This window comes from Huiozyma naganishii, chromosome 6 (assembly GCF_000348985.1).
Source record: "Huiozyma naganishii CBS 8797 chromosome 6, complete genome".
Taxonomy (NCBI): domain Eukaryota; kingdom Fungi; phylum Ascomycota; class Saccharomycetes; order Saccharomycetales; family Saccharomycetaceae; genus Huiozyma; species Huiozyma naganishii.
The window spans coordinates 728,128-750,570 of record NC_035927.1 but is presented as its reverse complement, the minus strand read 5'-3'; the positions used below and the strand labels follow the sequence as shown (position 1 = coordinate 750,570).

General features: G+C 50.4%; 13 protein-coding genes across 13 annotated transcripts; 6 read left to right on the top strand and 7 right to left on the bottom strand.

The window, feature by feature from the left end:
* Positions 1-232: 232 nt before the first annotated feature.
* Positions 233-4,849, bottom strand: GDB1 (bifunctional 4-alpha-glucanotransferase/amylo-alpha-1,6-glucosidase; the record flags this gene model as incomplete). Its single annotated transcript, XM_022608851.1, has 1 exon — positions 233-4,849. The coding sequence occupies one exon, from the start codon at positions 4,847-4,849 to the stop codon at positions 233-235; it is 4,617 nt and encodes a 1,538-aa protein (XP_022465306.1).
* A 382-nt stretch (positions 4,850-5,231) lies between these two features.
* DPM1 (dolichyl-phosphate beta-D-mannosyltransferase) lies at positions 5,232-5,873 on the bottom strand (the record flags this gene model as incomplete). Its single annotated transcript, XM_022608850.1, has 1 exon — positions 5,232-5,873. The coding sequence occupies one exon, from the start codon at positions 5,871-5,873 to the stop codon at positions 5,232-5,234; it is 642 nt and encodes a 213-aa protein (XP_022465305.1).
* Positions 5,874-6,014: 141 nt separating this feature from the next.
* On the bottom strand, positions 6,015-6,418 carry SMX3 (mRNA splicing protein SMX3; the record flags this gene model as incomplete). Its single annotated transcript, XM_022608849.1, has 2 exons — positions 6,015-6,269; positions 6,410-6,418. 2 exons carry the CDS (start codon positions 6,416-6,418, stop codon positions 6,015-6,017), a joined length of 264 nt encoding a protein of 87 aa, XP_022465304.1.
* A 165-nt stretch (positions 6,419-6,583) lies between these two features.
* Positions 6,584-7,810, bottom strand: GAB1 (GPI-anchor transamidase subunit GAB1; the record flags this gene model as incomplete). The annotated part of the gene is made up of 1 exon (XM_022608848.1): positions 6,584-7,810. The coding sequence occupies one exon, from the start codon at positions 7,808-7,810 to the stop codon at positions 6,584-6,586; it is 1,227 nt and encodes a 408-aa protein (XP_022465303.1).
* Positions 7,811-8,096: 286 nt separating this feature from the next.
* Positions 8,097-10,406, top strand: SEC23 (GTPase-activating protein SEC23; the record flags this gene model as incomplete). Its single annotated transcript, XM_022608847.1, has 1 exon — positions 8,097-10,406. One exon carries the CDS (start codon positions 8,097-8,099, stop codon positions 10,404-10,406), a length of 2,310 nt encoding a protein of 769 aa, XP_022465302.1.
* Positions 10,407-10,601: 195 nt separating this feature from the next.
* AOS1 (E1 ubiquitin-activating protein AOS1) lies at positions 10,602-11,651 on the bottom strand (the record flags this gene model as incomplete). The annotated part of the gene is made up of 1 exon (XM_022608846.1): positions 10,602-11,651. One exon carries the CDS (start codon positions 11,649-11,651, stop codon positions 10,602-10,604), a length of 1,050 nt encoding a protein of 349 aa, XP_022465301.1.
* Positions 11,652-11,955: 304 nt separating this feature from the next.
* On the top strand, positions 11,956-14,010 carry HDA3 (Hda3p; the record flags this gene model as incomplete). Its single annotated transcript, XM_022608845.1, has 1 exon — positions 11,956-14,010. One exon carries the CDS (start codon positions 11,956-11,958, stop codon positions 14,008-14,010), a length of 2,055 nt encoding a protein of 684 aa, XP_022465300.1.
* Positions 14,011-14,402: 392 nt separating this feature from the next.
* DPB2 (DNA polymerase epsilon noncatalytic subunit) lies at positions 14,403-16,145 on the top strand (the record flags this gene model as incomplete). The annotated part of the gene is made up of 1 exon (XM_022608844.1): positions 14,403-16,145. The coding sequence occupies one exon, from the start codon at positions 14,403-14,405 to the stop codon at positions 16,143-16,145; it is 1,743 nt and encodes a 580-aa protein (XP_022465299.1).
* Positions 16,146-16,183: 38 nt separating this feature from the next.
* On the bottom strand, positions 16,184-17,155 carry BET2 (Rab geranylgeranyltransferase BET2; the record flags this gene model as incomplete). The annotated part of the gene is made up of 1 exon (XM_022608843.1): positions 16,184-17,155. One exon carries the CDS (start codon positions 17,153-17,155, stop codon positions 16,184-16,186), a length of 972 nt encoding a protein of 323 aa, XP_022465298.1.
* A 134-nt stretch (positions 17,156-17,289) lies between these two features.
* Positions 17,290-18,687, top strand: PRP4 (U4/U6-U5 snRNP complex subunit PRP4; the record flags this gene model as incomplete). The annotated part of the gene is made up of 1 exon (XM_022608842.1): positions 17,290-18,687. The coding sequence occupies one exon, from the start codon at positions 17,290-17,292 to the stop codon at positions 18,685-18,687; it is 1,398 nt and encodes a 465-aa protein (XP_022465297.1).
* Positions 18,688-19,176: 489 nt separating this feature from the next.
* On the top strand, positions 19,177-19,692 carry CSA1 (Csa1p; the record flags this gene model as incomplete). Its single annotated transcript, XM_022608840.1, has 1 exon — positions 19,177-19,692. The coding sequence occupies one exon, from the start codon at positions 19,177-19,179 to the stop codon at positions 19,690-19,692; it is 516 nt and encodes a 171-aa protein (XP_022465296.1).
* Positions 19,693-20,247: 555 nt separating this feature from the next.
* Positions 20,248-21,552, top strand: VPS4 (AAA family ATPase VPS4; the record flags this gene model as incomplete). The annotated part of the gene is made up of 1 exon (XM_022608839.1): positions 20,248-21,552. The coding sequence occupies one exon, from the start codon at positions 20,248-20,250 to the stop codon at positions 21,550-21,552; it is 1,305 nt and encodes a 434-aa protein (XP_022465295.1).
* A 71-nt stretch (positions 21,553-21,623) lies between these two features.
* KNAG0F03840 (pyridoxal 5'-phosphate synthase) lies at positions 21,624-22,208 on the bottom strand (the record flags this gene model as incomplete). Its single annotated transcript, XM_022608838.1, has 1 exon — positions 21,624-22,208. One exon carries the CDS (start codon positions 22,206-22,208, stop codon positions 21,624-21,626), a length of 585 nt encoding a protein of 194 aa, XP_022465294.1.
* Positions 22,209-22,443: the final 235 nt, after the last annotated feature.

Sequence of the window (22,443 nt, the reverse complement as noted above, 5' to 3'; positions counted from 1 at the left end):
GTGGCGTGGCAAACATATATATTTAAAATAATATATACAGAAACTTGGCGATGGCACTTTTTTTCTGCTTTTAACGCTGTGGAGGCGAGCTCAGATGGAGCCCGGGGACACCCAATGCGACTATGAGTGACTATTGGTCGTGGTGTAAGTATCAAACGTTGTTGTGTAAAGTATCAATATACATATGTTATTAAAAAAGGTGCAGGGGGGGAAGTACCTCCCTCCAAAGCACTCAGTTTTCGGCCTTGCTCTCCTCGGAAAAGGCAGCCCAGATATCGTAGAACAGGTCCAATAGACAACCCGTGCTCCAAGCTTGTGTAGGGCTCGAGTCGTTGCAAATCTCCCCGTCCTTGTTCGTCAGTTCGGTTAAGCCAGCCCAGGGACTGCTGCGGATCCACTCTCTGTGTCCCTGCAGTCTGTGGTATAGCTGCTGGTACAAGTACGACGATGGTTTCGTCTTTGGCTCGTTCTGCGCCCTTGGGTCCGTCATGTAGTTAAAGTGAAGGAACGCACGCAGGAAGTAGCCCATGCACCATACCCATTCAGGACCCTGATGGTAGTTCCTGCCCTTCGACGTCGCAAAGTCCTCCGAGTCCTCGCCGTTGTTGTAGTATGGGCGGTAGTTGTAGTCGCTCGGGTCTAAAGTGCGCATACCAACAGGTCCTCTAAGCACTTCGTCAGCAAGGTTAATCGCCCGACACGCGTACTCCGGAGTAAACAATTCAGGAGCAACAACCATCGCAATTGCAAAGTTAGGTCTCAGTTGGTAGTCCTCAAACGGCTTACCCGAGTGGTACAAGTCTCTATATATACCCCTTCTGTTTACAATCTTGGGATCCACCTCATACTGTGCGTCGTCGTCCGCGTTTTCTGGCACGTAGAACTTCTTCTCGAAGTTATCCTGCAATAGCTGGTTCCAATCCTTCAATGCGATCTTCCCGCCGTCAGCCTTTTCTACCTCAGTGTGTTCAAACAGGCCCTTCGAGTGCAAGTCAAGAACAAACCTCAATGTACTCTTCAATAACCCATTGATCTCCACGGCTGCACCGTCTCTAGGGTACCGGGGACACCGACCGAGCCCTGCCTTGTCACTCTCACCCATCTTATCCATCCACGTACCACAGTTATCCTGCGAACCACCATGAATCAAACCAGTGGACCAGTCCACGTGCACCTCGACGTTGAACCCATTATCAGACATGACACGGTCCAGGTTAGGGCCCGCGTTTGCCTCTCTGTACTTGATACCTTTGGCGTGTCTGCTCAAGATTTCATAGATCACCTCCTCGATGGTGGAACTGTAACTGAAGGCCTCATTGTCCTCCAGAGCAACGTACCGATCATCTTTGGGGAACCGTCTGCTTACCTTTTCCTTCAAAATGTCTTCACCATGAGGAACAATGTCGACATAGTCTTGGATTGCTTGCAAGAAAAACCAGGCAGCATCACGGGCGTTATACCGTGGGTTCCTACCAGCGTCCAGCAAGTTTGGAATCAAACCATGTTTCAATGTCTTGGCAAATGCCAGAATGTGCATTTTGGCATCCTCATGTCTACCAGTAGTCAATAGCAACCCTCTTAGAGAGATGAAGACGTCTCTCCCCCAACACCTCATATAATTGGTGCTGAAATGGGGTAAACCAGCAGCCATTGCGGGGACCTGCTTGTCTGGTAAGATGGACGTGGAGTTCAAAGTAGAAACCATTTGCACGGATGTCATGGCCAAACTTTGAACAAAGACAGTAGCGTTGCCGATGTTCGATGACATTAACTGCATGGCACGCAGACGGCAACAACCGTACAAGATACCAACGACCAAAGCAAAACAGCTGGGTCTGATAAAGGTTGGAACTTGCTTGACTCTTTCGAATCTACTGCGTAACCATTCTTGGACGTCCTTAACCCCTGCAGCGTCATCATAGTAATCCAAACGACCAACAACATAGTCCATGGCCCAGTTACCGTTTCTCAGGTTTTCACTCATAGGATGGGCCAAATCGTTCGAGAAGATGATATCGCGTAGAAGAGATACCCAGCCTTGCAGCCCACTGTAGATAAGATTGCCAAAATTTGGAACTCCATAAGTACCCTCCTTGCCTAGACTGCTGTCCTTTTCCTCGTTTTCGCAACGATACAAAATGTAGTTTAAGGATTCCAAGGACAAATTCGCAGTGGCCTTTATGGCACCAGATCTGATGAAGTGGTTCAGCGACTCATCTACTCCATTCTGCTGAGTTTCGAAGACTGCAATAGAACCTGGAGGGAAATCGCCAGGAGTTACAATGGTGGTTGTTTCATTGTCATCGTTGTAGTCAACTTTGAACCCGGTCAAATCCCTCAATTTAGTTGGAATGCCCTTCAATGTACTGTCCGATTCTGTGTCCTTCAAGCTTCCAATCTTTTCTAATGTGTACGCGAACTTCAGAGTACACTTCGATTGCGAGAGAACCACGGGGGGTAGAGTTTGGTCCCCAACGTTGTCGTTAAATTTCATTCTAGCGATCAAGTACCAGCCAGACCCGCTCTTAACATCGGATCTGTGGAAGGTGATGTATTGGCCTTCGTGGTGGACGTGCATCTCGGAGTCCTCGATGTCCAGGGATTTCTGTGCAACAGACTCTCTAATCTCGTTCAACATGGACTTCACTTTGCTAATCCCGTCATCTTGTTTCACTTCATATCTTCTCGTCTCAGTGACCAAGTTCAACAGGGATGGGAATATTTCATCGTACCCATACACAGACCCAATAGCGGAGGAACATAACGCGACCAATGCTGCATTCGGCAAAGTATCCTCGACGGTTCTCTTCTGGAAAGGCATTTCGTTATCATGAGTGCAATCCATGAACAGTGCGTGAGGTGGAGTAGCGGTCAAAGTCTTAGGAATCATGATTTCGGAGACACACTTCATTGCATGGTCGCCCTCGTTATACATACAGTATTCGTCATCGATCTTGACATCAGCCGGGTATGGAAAATCATCCAAGGGTACAAATTTGTAGGAGCCAATAGGTCTGCCACCGTGTTTGTGCACTAGGCGGGACAGTTCCTCCTCGGACCACGACTGCATGGCTTCTCTGATCAAAGAGGAAATACCGAGACGTTGTACAAACAGACAGTCCATTTCTTCAGACCCTGAGAACAGTTCTGCCACAACGTACAGATTTGGGTTGAACTTTCTAGCTAGATCTAAAAAGTACTCGCCGACATGCAAAGGTGTCGAGTGGCAATTGTCGATTCTGAACCCGTCGAAGATAGTAGCGTTGGTCTCGATGTACTTGGACATTCTCTCCCATAGGTAAGGGGAATCCTCTGGTCCGGAGCCGTATCTCAACTTGACACAGTCCCCCCAGACAATGACCTCTCTGCGGATGTATGCCTTGGACTGGCTGGAAGCGAAGTCTACCAGTGGGTTCCCGTCCCATATCCAGCCGTTGTTAGCGAGAGCGTACTCCTCGCCGTCCTTGGCGGTGAATCTGGTGAAATAAGGTTCTGTCAGGGGCAACTCCTTCGTGACTTCACCTTGTCTGGGTCCGTTCCCGTCGAGTCTCAAGTACTTGATTCTGTTAAACAGTTGTTCTAAGATTTCGTTGACATCCTCGTCGTACTCCTTGTACAGGGGCAGATTTATCTCGTCCAGGATCTTCCCGACTTTATCGTCTACGTCAGCTGTAAACTCTTGTCCGAAATTGGTCTTCAAGATGCCGATGAGCACGGACAAGTCGAGTGTCTTCCCGTATCTGTGTCCCAAAACGCGGAAAGTCTCCGGGTCTGTGGCCTTCTCTGCCGTGTACTGTCCCAGACGGACAATGTCATCGATCTTTTCGTATTCCCCCTCGCCGTCATCAGTTGAAGGTGCAGCTACGGAGTCCCATTGGTCCTTGACCTGAGCCTTTATCTTTTTCACGTTTAAAGTGTAGAATTCCCACAATTTGAGATCTCCCAAGACGTGAATCTTAATCCCGTCAATGACTTTGAACAGGTCGTCTACGGACTTGAGTTCCGTTGGATAGCCGTAGTTCTTCAAGTTCTCTGAGAATTCGAGTAGGGACTTGTCCAGTTCGATGGCAGCTGCCAAGTGAGGGGCAGTCTTGTGGTTGTAGCCGGCCTCTGGGTGGTCTAGCAGCCATTGAGAATTGTTGGCCGTGTGGTTGAACACAATATCCGTCAAGGATAACATGTTATACTTCTCGTGAAGTTTCTGGACCATTTTCGCAACGTCTTCGTCCCCCTTAAAGATTTCTGGGTCGAATTGCAGCTGGTCGAAGATGGAGTATGGCGAGTTGGACTCCCCCCTGTACTGCAGCGGTGTGAAGTGGACCATGTTGTACTTCTTGTTCGAGACTTTCTCAAACACTTTATCCCAGTCGCTGAGTTGGGGCCCCATCCACTTGGAAATGACACTTTGCATGGCGATAGAGTTCAATTGAAGGAATCGACCATTAATCTTCATCACTGGCAGCACTACGAAGTAGAACTTCCTCGTGGTCTCCAACTCCTCGTGCAAGTTTCTGAAGGAGAGGTAGAAACAGTAAGGTCCCGGCTTGTACACTGGAATATCCACCTGGTCGTCTTTGTGGAAGCTTGACTTGATAATCTTCTTGTGGAACTTGTTTCTCTGGAACTCGTCCTGCGGGGTCTCGGGCACGTTAGTCCAGACAAGCCCGTCCCTAGCAACGGGAGCGCCCGCGGCCACAAGCAGCCGGACCGTGTACAGCGGCGTGCCCTCGGGGGCGCCCTCTGGAAGCGGCAGCGAGGGCAATGTGAGCACACCGTGCCCATACGAGCTGCTTGTGACGGGCTCACCGTCATCGTTCAGCCTCAGCAGTAGCGTCCTGCTTTGTTCCATTGTTGCAGTGTGGCGATTATTATCGAACCAGAACTGGAGCAATTGACCGCCTCGTAGTCTCGCAACTTCAATCTGTTGAACGTCCCCCCTTTATATACTCGCAGCTTCTCCTTTTCCAAATTCACGGGGCATTGCGAAACGACGAGACCTGTTAATGGTCGATTAGATAACTCTGTATACATGGTACGTACTGAGGTGTCCCTGCATTGGGGTGTCCTATCCACGAAGCAGGCTGTAGAGTTGGTAGACGAAGTAAAGCGCTAAGATGAGCGCGAATAAGAGAAACAGGAGGAGGTTCTCCCCGCCGTATTTGAAGACGTAGAGTTGTTGTAGCTGTTGCAAGTACTGAACGATGACTTTCCCAGACAGTTTGGACTCACCCTCAGTTCTGACACCGAAGGAGAAGGGCACCTCGCCCAATCTCTTCGCAGGGTCCTCTGGGAGGGGCGAGTTTGGCGAGCAATTCGAGAGCGATCTTGAACCCCTCGGAGTTGATGACCGCAGGGTCTGCCTTGTCTAGGTACTGTTTCTGCAGCCCGAAGAACCCGCTCATTGGGTCGCTGCACTCGGTGAGCGGTCTGGCCATCATCCGCGCCGTAGCAGAGATGACACGTCTGTGCAAAGGCCAGTCCTTGTCGATACCGACCCCTGGGGCGTACCGCGTGCCCACGACGAACGCGTGTTTCTTAAGAGCATCGAATAGCATGGGCACGGACTCAGGTGGGTGTTGCAAGTCTGCGTCCATGCAGATGACGTACTGGCCCTGTGCGTCGTGGAACCCGCGAAGCACCGCAGAGGAAAGACCACGTTCCGTGGTACGCACGGTGATCTTGACGTTATATCCCTGTCTCTGCAGAGCCTCAACTTCCTCAACGGATCCATCCTGCGAGTTGTCGTCGACGAAGACGAGTTCAGTGCAATTGGACGCGTCGTTGCCCAAAGCGGCGAACAACCGCTGCGTCAGCGGCTTGATGTTCAACTTCTCCTTGTAAGCGGGGACAATAACAGACTGAGTGATCGTCATATTTCGGCAGTATAATAAGCTTGTCTTGACCAGCTAGTTCCAGAACCTATAGTACAGACGTGTTACATAACGCGGTCTGCTTAGTATTATATAAAGTGAAAAATTTTCCATAGTGTGTGTAACGTGTCGTCTTCTCGATGGTCAAGCTGTCTTGGGCGACGGCTGGTCCTGATCCGTGCCGATCCAGAGGACGTTGTTGCAGCGGATGAAGATCTCGCCGACTGTTCCCCTGTTTGTGCTGCCGATGATCTCCTCTGCGTCTGCGAGTTGCAAGTTAAAGTAGTTGTCTGTGGAGAGCAGCGTGCCCCTGTACGTTGTGTCGTTGAACTTCAACTTCACGACAACACGCTCGTTCACGAGCGAGCGTAGAAACGGTTTCGGGTTGACGGGGGTGATCTAAACAAATTGAAGAGAGGCAAATTTGCCCACTGATCTTTATATCTTTCTTGTCAGTATAATTGAAAGGGGCGTCGGGGAAAGAAAGCCCAGTGCATCTCTGCAAGTTGCAGTACACACACAGCAACAACATAACATACCTCTGACATGTGCGAGCGGGTCACCAGTACGGTCTATCTGCCCGCTTTCTCCCTCTCTCTTGCAACACAGGGTGTCTTCTTCTGCGGTTCAAAAAACGGCTTTAAAAACTGTTCAGTTCGTGATGAGCAGTCGGTGAAGAGTAGCTATAGATGTAGATTGTAGTTGTATGTAGTTTATATCTGGGTGAGACGTCTTTTGTAGTTCGGCGAGCCGCCGTCGTACTCCATGCGAAGCATGGCCCAGACGAAGTCCGCAATGATGGACCCGAGGGCCAGGGCGTACACGAGGGAAACTGCGTAGAAGAAGTTACTGTTCCCGGACCCGAGGTCGATCCACAGGTGGTAGAAAATGGGCGAGAGCATCACACCGTGTAGGAACAGTAGTGTTGAGAAGAGTGGGTACTTAAGGTACCCGAACAACGGTGCGAACAGGGGTAAGTACGCAAAGCACAGTGCTGTGTCCCCCAAAGTAGGGTACGGTTTCGTGAGTGTGAGCCACAGTAGACTGATCACAAAACTGTACAGTGGTTGCCCCCTGAACCTCCATGCAATGGCGGGCGTAACACCGACGTGGAACACGTTGAACACGCCCTTGAAGAAGGGGATGAACTCTTGGAACATCTCGATGAAGAAGTACCACCATAGACCGAGGTTTGGAGCGACGGATTCGAACCGGATCATCGCACCGTACGTCGCTTGTAGAAATGACCCATCGAATGCACCACCGTTGCCCTGTGACCCGCTCAGCAGGAGAAGCAACGCAAGGCACAGGGCAAACACGCTCGTGAAGAGACACACCTCGCGGCGTGCACCGTTGAACGCATTGAACAGCGGTATCGCGAGAACCGCATTGTACACGTTCAAGTAACTTGCGAAAGCTAGTGCAACACCGCTGAGCCATGTGTTTCGAAGCACAACGGCGCAGTAGACACATGACGACAGAGCCACGTTTGTGAGGGACACGGTTGATTGGCTCACACACGAGAGCAACGCAAGTGGGTTCAGTGCAAACAGCAGCCCAACGACCCATGTGGGGACCCGTCTCTGCCCTGGAGTACGTGAGAACAGGGCACGCGACACGAGCATCAGCTGACATGCAACGACCCCGTCTGCCACCGCGTACAGGTACCTGTGACAACAATTGGGCACCCGACTGAACACACTGAGAAGCAACGGTGGCTGGTGTACTACACCTCCGGAGTATACGGGCAGCCCATGTCGCAGAAGGAACAAACCTTCACGCAGCGATTTATACGACGTCATTGGCGTCGAAAATTCGACCTGTTGATCTAACTGCTGTTGCAGCGAAGGGAACATGGCGGTCACGGCGCACCGCACTGTCACTGCGAGACACACAACGGCCAACAGTGACCAACGTCCTTCCTGGCGAAAACTTTCCATTTTCCCGTGGTCGAGTATCGCAAAGTGGGTGGGACGAAAGGATACTGTGGAAACAGGGCTCCAAACACTTCCACTGACAGTTTCCCAATCACCAAGACAAGCCACTCACAGCAGTGCAACTTCCCAACGCACTCGTCACTGCACTTACTTCGATCTCTTGAGACACTGAAAATTTTTGATACAATTCTTCTTCGTTTCGACGTGTCCACAACAGACGAGAAGGAAGAGAGGGAAAGGGAGCAGAACAGCGTGGTATTGCTAGGCATAGACACTCAGGAAGCTGCCAATGGATTTCGAGACCAACGAGGACATCAACGGGGTACGTTTCTCCTGGAACGTGTTCCCCTCGACAAGAACGGACGCTAACAAGAACGTGATCCCGGTCGGGTGCGTTTACACGCCGCTGAAGGAGTTCGAGGATGAGAATGGGGAGTCGCAACTGAATCTCGCACAGTACAACCCTGTCGTGTGTTCTGGTCCGCAATGTAAGGCGATTTTGAACCCTTACTGTGCGATTGACCCTCGCAGCAACTCGTGGACGTGTCCGATCTGTAACTCGAGAAACCACTTGCCCACGCAGTATGCGAACATGACGCAGGAGAACATGCCACTTGAGTTGCAGATGACCACCGTAGAGTACATCACCAACAAGCCCGTGCAGATCCCACCCATCTTCTTCTTCGTCATTGACATTACTTCCGAACAGGAGAACCTTGACGCGTTGAAGGAAAGTATCATTACTTCGTTGTCCGTGCTGCCACCGAACGCGCTGATTGGGTTGATCACCTACGGGAACGTCGTGCAACTGCACGACCTGTCCAGTGAAACGATCGACAGGTGCAACGTCTTCAGAGGTGACAGAGAGTACCAGATCGACCAGCTCACCGAGATGCTCACGGGTCAGAAACCGGCAAGCGGGATGGCAGTGCCAAACTTGAAAGTGACTCCAGTCTCGCTTAACAGGTTCTTTTTGCCATTGGAGCAAGTCGAGTTCAAGCTCAACCAGTTGTTGGAGAACTTGTCCCCAGACCAGTGGTCAGTCCCAGCGGGGCACAGACCTTTGCGAGCGACAGGGTCAGCTCTGAACATTGCCTCGCTGCTGTTGCAAGGCTGCTACAAGAACGTCCCAGCACGGATCATCCTGTTTGCTGCTGGGCCAGGCACGCTGTCTCCTGGGCTGATCGTCAACTCGGAATTGAAGGACCCTCTGAGATCACACCATGATATCGACTCGGACCGCGCCGCCCACTACAAGAAGGCTTGCAAGTTCTACAACCAAATCGCCAACAGAATCGCCGAGAACGGTCACACGGTTGACATCTTTGCTGGGTCGTACGACCAGGTCGGTATGTCTGAGATGAAGCAATTGACAGACTCTACAGGTGGGGTACTGCTGTTGACCGATGCGTTCTCCACAGCGATCTTTAAGCAGTCCTACACGAGACTGTTCTCGAAGGATGAGGAGGGATACTTGAAGATGGCCTTCAACGGTATCATGTCCGTCAAGACAAGCAAGGACTTGAAATTGCAAGGGCTTGTCGGCCACGCCACTGCAGTCAAGAAGACAGACGCGCACAACATCAGCGACTCGGAGATCGGCAGCGGTGGTACCTCCACATGGAAGATGTCCACTTTGTCCCCACATCACACCTACGCCGTGTTCTTTGAAATTGCAAACACGGTCGCCAACAACACCGCGGGGAACAACATGGGCATGATGAACGGGGACGGACCCAAGCTTGCCTACACACAATTTGTCACATCGTACCAGCACTCCTCCGGGACAAACCGTATTAGAGTGACTACTGTTGCGAACCAACTGCTGCCATTCGGGACACCTGCGATCGCCGCATCGTTCGACCAAGAGGCGGCAGCTGTGTTGATGGCAAGAATTGCAGTATACAAGGCAGAACAGGACGACGGTGCGGACGTCATCAGATGGATCGACCGGAACTTGATCAAACTGTGCCAGAAATACGCGGACTACAACAAAGAGGACCCAGCGTCGTTCAGACTGGCACCAAACTTCTCCCTGTACCCTCAGTTCACGTACTACTTGAGAAGATCACAGTTCCTAAGTGTGTTCAACAACTCGCCAGATGAGACTGCCTTCTACAGACACATCTTCACCAGAGAGGACACAACTAACTCGTTGATCATGATCCAGCCTACTCTGACATCGTTCTCCATGGAGGAGGATCCACAGCCTGTTCTCTTGGACTCTGTGTCGGTGAAACCAAACACGATTCTGTTGTTGGATACTTTCTTCTACATCTTGATATATCATGGTGAACAAATTGCTCAATGGAGGAAAGCTGGTTATCAAGACGACCCCAACTATGCTGATTTTAAAGCGCTATTGGAGGAGCCCAAACTGGAGGCTGCTGAACTGTTGGTTGATAGATTTCCGCTACCAAGATTTATTGACACAGAGGCCGGTGGTTCTCAGGCCAGATTCCTGTTGTCTAAGTTGAACCCCTCGGATAACTACCAGGATATGGCCCGCAGCGGTTCCACCATTGTCTTAACCGACGATGTCTCGCTGCAAAATTTCATGACCCACTTACAGCAAGTTGCCGTTACAGGCCAGTCATAACTAGAATTTAATCCATCGAAATTTCGCAGGGGCACCGCCCTTTGCCAGAAGTTAGGAAATTTCTTCAAAACCGTGTTCCCATGTTTCCGTTCGAACACGTAATGGATACAAAATACAGTATGCAAAACCTTTTTACCCAAGAAACATATATAATTATATATCTTACCTTTCTTTCTCTTTACTACTTATATCTTATCACAACTCGAAGATGGGCATATCCAATGTGATTCCATCAAAGATGATGAAGTTGTTCAGGGGCAATTGTCTTTTCCCCAAGATATTGACCACGTCTTGTGCAAGGACGCCTCCGATAACAGCAGCTACTGGAGCAAACTCCAGCCCTGCCTGGTTGATAAATTGTGAGATGTACTCCTGTGACAGTGTCCCTTGGTCAATTCCAAGCTGATCGCACATTGTTCTAACATTTTCGGTGAATTTCTCAGCGTTTTCGTGAAGCAACTTGCTGTTCTGTAGTTGGGTCAGCGTCAATGGTAAGACATTAGAAACCCGTTTCAGCTGTCTTCTTTTCAACTGACCCTTCAATGTAGCATTTAGCAGCATTTCGTCGAACGGTCTGTATTTGTTACGAGTCATAATCGTTTCAAATGTCTTCTTGTCGTCGTCATCATCCGTGTGGACCTCCACTTTGATAATTTCTCTGTTTGCAGACACTGATCCTGTCACAGTGGGTTTCGCACTTTGCAACTTCTCGTTCGTCCCATCAAACTGTATCAAGTCCACGAAAATGTACCCAAACAAGCCGTTCGATCCAGCCACGTACAGTGGGATGTTCAATTTCCTTGTCAGCTTATTCAGGTGCGAAATTTGCTGCTCACCCAGCTCGGTCCCAATAACCAAGTCGAACTTTGCGAGGAACTCCTCGTCCATGGTGTCCACGAATATGTCCTCGAAGGACAGAGCGACCCGTGGGTTCAATTCCACGACCCTCTCCCTCACTGCGGCAATCCTCTTCAGACCGACACTGTCCCGCGCTAGAAAGAACTGCGACCCGAGATCCTCCTCTGTCACGACGTGCCCGTCACAGATACACAAGTGACCAATCCCGCTCAGCACGATATTCTTCGTAATCTCGGTCCCGATGGCCCCGCACCCGGCCAGCAACACCTTAGCGGACCGCATGTTGGCCTGTGCGGCCAACCCCCAGAGCCGAATCTGCCGGTCATAAAGTGCAATCTCGTCCGCACTCAGCAAATTACCCCCCGTATTAGCACCAGAATCAAGCATACCGTACACTTAGTCCTCTTAACAAATATCCCACACAATCGAACCAGCAGCGGACCTCCAAGAGACACTACTTCAGAGTAACACTAGTGCTACGACGTACGTCATCAACTCATCGCTTTTGCTTAAAATATCCAGAATTTTTCAGTTTTAATATTTTTGGATGATTCTGTTATATGTAGAAGTGTAATCGTGTAACTCACGAGTGTTATCTCTGTGACTTTACGTTGTGGTTGTTTGGGTCTCTATTTTTAGATATTGAGCACCGCTGTTGAACACTGTTTTAATTTATAGCGGGAGAGCTAAGATGGATCTTTTGAGAATATTGGACACGCGGCCCGTGCCGTCCATTGTCGACGCTACAATCCTGGGTGTTTCGGGCAACGTTTCCGGGGATTACTGGCTGCCCACGACGATGTGCACATACCAGAGGGAGTTGACTGACCAGATTGTCTCACTTCATTACTCAGACATTTTGCGGTACTTTGAGACAAAGAACTACAAGGAGGACGTTGTGTTAGGATCCATGGAGACGATGTGCCGGAACAATGAATTAGTTGCTACGCATCCGTACCTTCTGATCGACCACTTCTTGCCCAAATCTCTCGTCACGAGAGACGTCCCCAGTTATTTGGCGGAGACGAGCGGGAAATTCCAAGTGCTCCGGGACCTGGTTGCCCTCGTGCAAGAGTACGAGACGGATACCGCGGTTGTCTGTAGACCAGGGCGGACCATGGATTTGGTTGAGGCGCTGCTGCTCGGGAGCAACGTGAACGTCAAGCGGTACGATGGCCAGACGATCAAGTCAAAATTGAAGAAGCAGAAGAAGTCGTACAGTTGTACGTGCCACATATTTCCGTCGAAGTCATGGGATCCGGAAACGTTACCAATCACCAAGGGCACCCGACAGTTTGATATGTTAATTGCTGTGGATTCTAGTGTTGACCCGGATACACCGGAGATGCAGGTGGTTCTGACCCACGCAAGAAGCAACAGGGGCCGCCGAACGCGGGCCCCTGTCGTAAGACTGGTCGCTATAAACTCCATTGACCATTGCGCTTTGTACTTTGGTAAGTTGTATGAGAAAAACTCGAGGGAGTACTTAGAGAACGTCACCGCTGCCGTAGTCGTTTTGAGAGACCGGGTCGGGGCCTTACCGCCTGATTTGAGGCCAATCTACTATCAGCACTTGAACTATCTGCTGGAATGGCTAGAAAACCCGTTAATACCGTGGCCACTGCCAGACGTCTTCCCGATCCAAAAGTATAACTCCATGGACGTGGAAAGGTCGTTGCTAAGTGAAGTCAAGTTCAGTAGCAAGCGAGCGAGTATTGGGAACGCTAACTTTGGCGAGTCTGATGATAATGATGGTGGAGCGACAAATTCTAGGAAGAGGCGGCGTTTCAGAAGCCCCAACGAAAAGACGGACGCCTTGAATACGGAGGACAATGCATCTGCACCCTCCTTCTACGAAACGAAGCGACTCAAGAACGACTATTCCAAGAATCCCACTAAGCAGGGCATGGGCCAACTCACGGGCATAATAAGCAGCGATCAGAAAATGGAATCTGACTATCATTTGTCCAGCAATATACTGACGCATAAGCTGATCCAAAATATGGGTCAACTGTACGTGGACATCCTGAGACAAATTAAAGATATCCAGATGTACTTTGAAATGGATTCTATTGAGGAAGGTCATATAACCTTTTATCAGGAAGAAGACCAGAAAATATCGCACAAGCTCGATGATGCGAAAGCTGTCGTCGCGGATAACGTGAAAAAGAGCGATGTATTGGAACAGGAGAATAAGCTGTATTACACAGAGACTGAAAACTTGGAGGTTGAGTTTGCATCGCTTCTGGAGTCATTGAAGGCTCGAACTCCAGAATTGAAGGAGTGTACCGATCTTTTCGAGAAATCTAATAGCTTAAACGAAGAGATTGAACGGGAACAACGCATATCGGAGTCCAAAACGTTGGAGAACGAGTACATGGAGAGGGAAATAAAGAGAGCAGATGAAGCTATGCAAAGTGCTGGTGAAGAGCTGGTTAAAGTCAAGGAGTCGATAACTAGCATCGAATTGGAGATTGAGGCGAGTTCAAACAAGTTTATTGCAAAACAAGAGGACGTGAAAGCCGGCATGGCACGCCTGAACCATCAAATAGAGGATCGCAAAGAAACAAATACCCAGTTCAAGAAGAACTTGGAGGATCTGACCCAAAAGCTACAGAAGGTCCCGATATCTAGGGCAAGGTCATCCAACCAACTAGCCTCTTCGGCGACGATGACGGCAACGTCATCGTCATCGAACTCCACGTCCAACATATCTTCTAATCGGAAAATAAAGAATCCAGCATAACTGGTTTCGTTTCTTCGTCATCATTTTGTCTCGTAGTGCTAATAGAGTAGTGAATAATTTTTCCAAAACTTTCGCCAATGTATAGTTAAAGGATTCTGAACCATCAGTAATGTTGGGGTTGGGGTTGGGGTTGGTGTTGTTGTCGGCTGTTGGTTGCCGTTACGTTTGGCCCCGTCAATACCAAAACGGGAAGTTATGTCCAAAACAGGAAAGAGTTTCTTTTTCAGGTAGATACAAAGCATCCAGAATTACCTGTTCTGGAAAGTAAGACTTTTTAAATTGAACTCTTTGGATTACAACTGCTCGATAAACGCGTCGCAGCCCGGGCCACTGATTCTAAACTCCAAGGAGAGCCCAGCACTTTACTCAATTGGTACGTTTTCGGTGCATCTATGACAACTCTGCCCGTGGTTATACCCCCGCAAGTCCTGCGACCTGTAGTTTACAGAGCATTGACCAAAAAATATGGACTCGCGATTAAGTTAGATGGGTTGCAGGAATTGGCCAAATACATCGGTAGCTCGTATGGTGCGCAATGGAAAGACGAAATAAACCCGTTTCTCGATACTTTTGCCGCACAGTGGAGAAACGACACTTGTAGAGGCATTTTTGTCGATGGTGTACATGTTCGGCAAGTACTCGCCGAGCTGCTGGAGGAAGTCATCGTCCAATCGAGATCCCAGGATGGGATTTTGGAGAACCATCAGGACTTGCCCGTCGAAGATGTGTGGCAATGCATAAACACGATCCAGCAGCGAAGAGTGCCGTACAACCACTGGAAGAAACAATTCGACAGCCCGGCTAACACATCTCCTCCAGCGTTGAAACAAGACATGTTCAGCACAAGGTATTATATAACGAGGGACAGGTCTCTGCGAAATGCGGCATCTCTAGGTGCCCCCTTTGAGTTCACAGAAATTAAGAACTTCATGGGGAAGGATTCGCAGAACTTTGTCGTCTTAGGTTTATTGATCATGAACAATAAGGGTAAATGGGCCCTTGAAGATCCATCCGGATCCATTGAGATAGACATTTCACAATGTGTCCCAACTCCATTGTCGTATTACATGCCTGGTTGCATAGTCATTGCAGAGGGGATTTATTTCACAGTGGGGCAGACGTTCCATGTCACCTCAATGACACACCCACCGGGGGAAAAGCGAGTCGACTCGCAATTGGCATTGGGTAATTTGGATTTGGTAAGAGCCACTCATTTGGATAAACAGAGACTTATAGTTTTACATGAAAAGGAGATCGAACTCGACGAGAACGAAATTATATTGCTTGGTGGAGAGAGCATGTTTCTTGATCAGCAGAACGTGCATGATGCGTTGAGGAAGTTATTCGCAAAACTGGAAGAGCTCCCACCGTATGCAATAATTTGCTTTGGATCTTTCTTCTCTAAACCGGTCATTCCGACTTCGTCAAACGCAATTCCAAGCACTACATTGTACAGAAAGGGATTCGAATCCCTCGCGGTTATATTAGAAGAGTTCCCAGAGCTGGTGTCAAGTACCAAATTTGTCTTCGTGCCCGGCAATAATGATCCCTGGAAAAGCATGTCCACCTTAGGTATGGACGGTGTTCTTCCCATGGCGCCGTTACCCTCGCTGGTAACACACAAGTTGGAAAGAGTGCTGAAACAAGATATTGTTTGGGCAACTAACCCGTGTCGCATTATGTACTACTCCCAAGAAATTTTTTTGGTAAGGGATGATCTGCAACAAAGGTTAAAGGTCCATGATGTCTCTTTCCCGGCGATTGCAAGTTCGAAGGATCCACATTCTGGAGAGGAAGAGGGCCAGTATATCGACCAGCTGGTGAAAAACCCTGACCAATTGCCCCGCGAGTTGGAACAAGCGCGGAAACTGGTTAAAACCGTCCTTGACCAGGGCCACATATCACCCTTTGTGGAAAGCATTAGACCCGTCGATTGGGAACAGGACCACACGCTCATGTTGTTCCCAGCCCCCACTACATTGATACTATGTGACACTACGGCACCAAAACTCAACCTGACTTATAACGGCTGCAAAGCGATAAACCCAGGTTCGTTGATAGTGAACAGAAAGCTAAAGTATAGTAGGTATTTCCCGTCTACAAGGAACTGTATAGAGGAGGAGGTGCTCTTCTAACAACTTAGCGAGTCTCTGTTCAAAGCATTATATAAAGTTCAATAGAGGCCATATTTCTGGAACGTCGCCGTTATGGAGTAAGGCATGCAGTATGTAGGATCTACGGGCACGAGATCTTTATATCCTAGGAGACTTAGCCCTGCCACACCAAAGACAGTGTGAAACACATCTGCCTCGTTGTTCGGTCTATCGCTAATCCCTCCGCGCTTCTCGTCCTGGCAGGATAGGATAAACTGCGTCAGCTTTTCGTAGTCAATCCACTCAAGTTTCCCAATTATGGCGAGCGATGAAAGGACCCACCACGAGTAACAAACATCTGGTAGCTTGCTTGGACGGCCATTCAGCCCGCCCTCTGGCAATTGTCTTTCGCAAAGCCACCATCCGATCATGTCAATTTGTTCTGGGGATAGAAGATGCAATTTCCCTGTGATTTTGAGGGCCCCCAAGCAAGTGAACGCCATCGATGCATGCGATTCTGCACCCGGGGACAGGCCAAACCCTCCGTCAAAGTTGTAACATCTCAGCACAAAATTCACAGCGGGATCGACGACCTCTGGGGTCAATTCACCCAGGATCGACAGGCAACTCAGAGCGTTATAACTGAACCGAGCATCCACCTCTCCAAAACGATCCCCCTGGAAAGACCCATCTTCCAATTGGTTTGAACTGATGAACTTGAGGCACTGCGAGAGTTTCAACTGATCCTTCTTCACATTGTCCAGCCCTCCCAAAGTGGCCAGTATTTGCAACCCAGAAAGCGTTGAAAGCAAATGAGAATCGTGTCTAGGGAATGGGGCAAACCCTCCGTACTTGTCATCCCAACAGGACATCACAAAGGCTATGACATCGTCTTTGTCAAAAGTCTCTGGTGACCCTAGAATGCAAAGCACAGTCAACCCCCAATACACCCCGTTCAGTCGAAGATGCTCGGACAGCCAGTATTCATAATCATCAGTATGCGAGTCCAGCGACTTTACATACGCAATGTGCTTCTCCTTGAGTAACTGCATGGCTACACCGTGGTGCGAGTACCGGATATACGCTCACGCTCTCTGAGGCCCGTTGGGTTGGTTAATGAACAATTCACATCATTTTTCAGTTGAGATGACCAAGAGAACAGAGACTATAGAATGGCGCAAGGACCATGGATCTGGATCACTTGCCCGTTCGATCTGGGGTGCATGATGACACTGAAGGCGAGGTAGTGCGGTTGCGTGATGAAAGTGCGCAACGACTGTCCCTCGCGCCCGAGAACGACGCAGAAGTACGGGAGGTGCTGCGACTGTTAGGTCAACCAGCAGTGCTACCGAAGGAGACGGATGAGGAGAGGAGAGCCAGGGTTGCGGTACTAGTGGCCGCTAACAAGAACGTAATACACAAATTGCAGCAGTTCAATCCGTTACTTGGGAGTAAAAGTGGAACTGTTCAGCAACCTGAGAAGGCGGAGGTCAGTGATGACGAAGAGGAAGAAGAAGAGTTCTACACACCTGCATCGGATGAGCTGGTCCACTCCAGGAGATTCTTGATAAGATACTCGATGGAACGGTCCCGTCGACGGTTACGGAAGTGCAAAGCCGATGCAGATAATTTGGATGTGAACACTGAAATTACGAGGCGGCGTGCCCTGAACAGTTCCGTAAGTAAACTCCAGTTGGAGGCGTCACAAGTTGCCTCCACGAGGCCCGTATCCCTTGTCAGAATATCTCCAAATCAATCCCGGTTTGCATCGGCCAGCTGGGATGGTGGTATTTCCGTCTTTGATTGTGAGTCCCTTGAGTCCCTGGCATCGTTGCCAGCACATGCAGGCAAAGTTGGTGGTCTCGATTGGAACTCCGAGGGCTCACTACTTGTTACCGGTGCGGACGACAATTATGTGAGACTGACTCGTTACAATGGGGAGAGCAACGGTCTTGTCAACGTAGCCACGCTGGGCGGGCACGAAAACCGGGTCGTCAACACTGTCTTCCACCCAAGTGACAAGTACGTGGCCAGTGCCTCGTTCGACACCACATGGAGGTTGTGGGATGTGGAGACGGCACAGGAATTGCAATTGCAAGAGGGCCACTCGAAAGAGGTGTACAGTCTCTCCTTCCAGCCAGACGGGGCACTGATCTGCAGCGGAGGGCTCGACAGTCTGGCAATGGTGTGGGACCTCAGGTCTGGGAAGAACATCGTGACGTTGCAGGGCCATGCGAAACCAGTATACTGTGTAGACTGGTCGTCTAACTCGCACCAATTGGCCACTGGGGGGGGTGATGGTGTTGTCAATGTGTGGGATCTGAGAAAACTGGAGCAACCTGCCACCAAACTGTTGGCGCACAAGAGCATCGTTAGCAGTCTGAGATTTGAACGGAACCGGGGGGACGTTCTCGTATCTGGTGGGTACGACCGTGCGCTGAACGTCTACAGCAGCGACAACTGGAACAAAATATGCTGTCTGGAGGGGCACACGGATAAGCTTCTTGGTGTTGATGTTGCCGGAGACTGCAAGTACCTGGTGAGCAGTGGGTGGGATAGATCTGTCAAGCTGTGGAAAAACTGAAGCCCCTACACCGCAAGTACAACCCACCAGCAAGAAACGTTGCAGGTTCACCATAATATTTTACCCGAGGCTAAAATGCCATACGGAGTGAAAGCTAAAAACGGGTCATCTTGACGGACGATTGCTCTGCTGGGCACTGCCCTGGAACACACTCAATCCACTCTGGCTGATCTCGAAAACTGTGTGGCCAGCTACAAAACTTGCATAACTGGCCCCATTTCTTCTATATAAAAATATGTACTTTCCTGCCGGTCAACCTAGGATTCAAGTTGTGTTCCCTGGCCTCTCAATCCCATGCGTGGTCTCGAACAGATCTTGCACCAGAGCAATTAACACTCTGCGTCGCAATTTGTGACGCGTCTTTTGAATTAAATTCAAAGCCAAGAATATTTGACGACTTCGAAGGCGCCAACGGACCAGCACTTGCAGAACAGGGCAGCGTCGAGGAGATCGTCTACCGAAAGAGATACATATATACACGCACGTGCAATGAGAAGGTCGAGGACTACACGCCGCACGAAGAATCTGAGAGATGCGCGACACGACCGAGTGCTGAGACGGAGTTCGCTCTGGGACCGGATCAAGGGTTACATATTTGGAGATCTGGAGGATCCCTCTGCAAGGGTCGCCGTTTTAGAGGGCCAAATGGAGCGTCTGCGTCGGCAGTTGGTGAGCACGCGCAATAAGCTGCGTTACGCGCGGGAGAAGAACACGCTCTACCAGAAACTGCTGGACGACGCAGACGTGGACACGACGTACGTGAAGTCGAAAAGACGGATCCAGAACCTGCAACCGCCCGCAGCGCAGCAGGAGAAGGACACAGTGAAGACACTGCCACCGTCGCCAAAGAGGCCCGTGGCGCCACTGGTGACTTCCTCCCCGATCAGGACGAAACAGGCTAGCAAGCCCGGGAGGTCCAATCTCGTGGAAAATCCGCCGCTGATGAGCGACTACCACAAATTCAAGAGTCTTCCCACTACAGAGTCTATGCAAAGATCCGACTAGCGACAAGAAGGTAAACCTGCGAGGGGTGGCCCAAGTTATGTGAGGTGTGGAATGTCGTGTTCGTTTTAGCATTGTATGTTATTCTCCCACTGGAGCGTGTGCCCCACGCAAACCGGATTGAACTCAAGGCTACAGTCGGAAGAGACGGTTTCCTCACACGAACCCATCTGGCAAACGGCCAGCCGAGTTCACATAAATGGCATAACCGTGGAATAACGAGCAATTGAGACATCAAACCAGAGAAAACGGGACTCAGAGAAACACACCCGGTGTCCACCTCCTAGTGGCACAGCTCGACGAAGCCAGTAGCACATCGGTGCGACCCTTTGGTGGCTTGAAGCACCCCAGTTGGTGTCCCGTCGACATGTACCCGGTGCCCGGGTAACGCATCGTCGTCTTCGATCTCGAAACTCTTCCTGTCGTCAAGAGCCAAAGAGTCTCCTACTGGAGATAGCGATACGGAGCCCTCCAAAGCCTCAGTGACTCTTTATTGGTTGCTGTCACACTCGTTTATTACCTACAAGACGGTAATCGGTTTTATACCGTGGAGGTGGGATGAGTACTGGCGATTTTTTGAACAAGGGCATACAACTGGTGCAGCAAGCTGTGGACAAAGATGTCGCGCAGCAGTACGACGAGGCGTACCGGCTGTACTACAACGGCTTGGACTACCTCATGCTGGCATTGAAGTACGAGAAGAACCCGAAGTCGAAGGAGTTCATACGGTTGAAGTTCAAGGAGTACTTGAACCGAGCGGAGGAGTTGAAGAAGCACATCAGTTCTGCGGACGCCGCACCAGGAGGCGCCGCTGGGGGGGACGGCTTCGATGGCAGTGGTAAATCTGTCACTGCTGCTGCTGCCACTGGAAACAGCACGGAAAACGAGAAGCTGCGGAACTCTCTGTCCGGTGTGATTCTGTCATCGAAGCCAAACGTGAAATGGGACGATGTGGCCGGTCTGGACGGTGCCAAGGAGGCCCTGAAGGAGGCGGTTATCCTACCAGTTAAATTCCCACATCTGTTCAGTGGGAACAGGAAACCTACGAGTGGGATTCTGCTGTACGGACCACCGGGGACCGGTAAATCGTACTTGGCAAAGGCCGTCGCGACAGAATCGAACTCTACATTCTTCTCCGTTTCATCTTCGGACCTTGTGTCGAAGTGGATGGGTGAGAGTGAGAAGCTTGTGAAGCAGCTTTTCCAACTTGCCCGTGAGAACAAACCTTCGATCATTTTCATCGATGAAGTGGACGCACTGACCGGGCAGCGTGGGGAAGGTGAGAGTGAGGCCTCGCGTCGTATTAAGACGGAATTGCTTGTGCAGATGAATGGTGTGGGGAACGACTCACAAGGTGTTCTCGTGCTCGGCGCGACAAATATTCCCTGGCAGCTGGATAGCGCCGTGAGAAGACGGTTTGAGCGGCGGATATACATCCCTCTACCGGACCTTGTGGCACGTGTGCGGATGTTCGAGATAAACGTGGGGGACACTCCGTGTGAGCTGACGAAGCAGGACTACTCGCAGCTCGCGCAACTCACTGACGGGTACTCCGGTAGCGACATCGCCGTTGTCGTGAAGGACGCCCTGATGCAGCCGATTCGTAAAATCCAGCAGGCGACACATTTCAAGGACGTCAGCGACGACCCAGCAGCACAGCACCAGTACACTCCATGCTCTCCGGGGGACCCAGACGCAAGGGAGATGTGCTGGGTCGACATAGAGGCGGATGAACTATTAGAGCCGCAGTTGACGATAAAGGACTTCTTGAAGGCGATTAAGACGACGAGACCCACGGTCAACGAGCAGGATCTGCTGAAGCAGGAGCAGTTCACCGCAGATTTCGGCCAGGAAGGTAACTGATCGCTTCCTGCATCTACATACCTACATACATACATACGTAACAAGCGCAAGTACGAACGAGCGCATGGGGCTTACTTGTAAACACTGGTGTTGTTCTCGTTGTCTGTGACTTTGGCACTCTCAATAACCACCTTGACGACCACAGTGTTCTTCCCCGTGATGAACACCTCGGCATCGGGGTTCGCCTTAAGCAGAATCTGCTTGTAGTGAGCGGACTCTTCCGATTGTGGGTCGATAGGTGTTGCGTGGCCTCTGATGGTCGCGCTGATCTCGTTCAGCTCCGCCTGGTTCAGCTGCTGTAGCAGGTTCAACAGCTTGCTCGGGTGTTCCCTGGTGGGCTCGAGCACTGCCCCCGTGCTGGACTTCCGGACGGAGAGCTTGTTAGCGGCAACCCAGTCGTGGAACAACAGCGAGACCACAGGGTTCGCGAGGATGTTTGTGTACTTCTCCGTGTTGTCGAAGGTTGCGAACAGGATGTAGTCCCTTGTGTCTGCGTCACCACTGTGGGCACCAAACGCCTGCGTGTGAGGGACGTAGATGTAGTTCATGAGGGATACGGAGGGGATGCAGTCCCGGGAGGCGGTCGCCAGGTGGACGTACTTCGACGTCTGGATCAGCTCCAAGAGAGCATCGGGAAACTTCTGCGTGCAACTCATCTCCTTACAGTGCAACAGGTACTGAGTACTACGTGGACTACCACCGGGTCCTTCTGACACTCATCTACGAAGAGGAGCTTCAAAAGTTGATTCTTCAAAAGAGACGCAGATCCAACAACTACACTAACGACAAAACAGCCATGGCATTGCCAGATCCATGTCGTGACGGCCTCTAAGTCTGTAGCAGCAATGGTTGGTAAGTGTTGTGGGGATCTCCAGTCGCGACGGGAAGCCC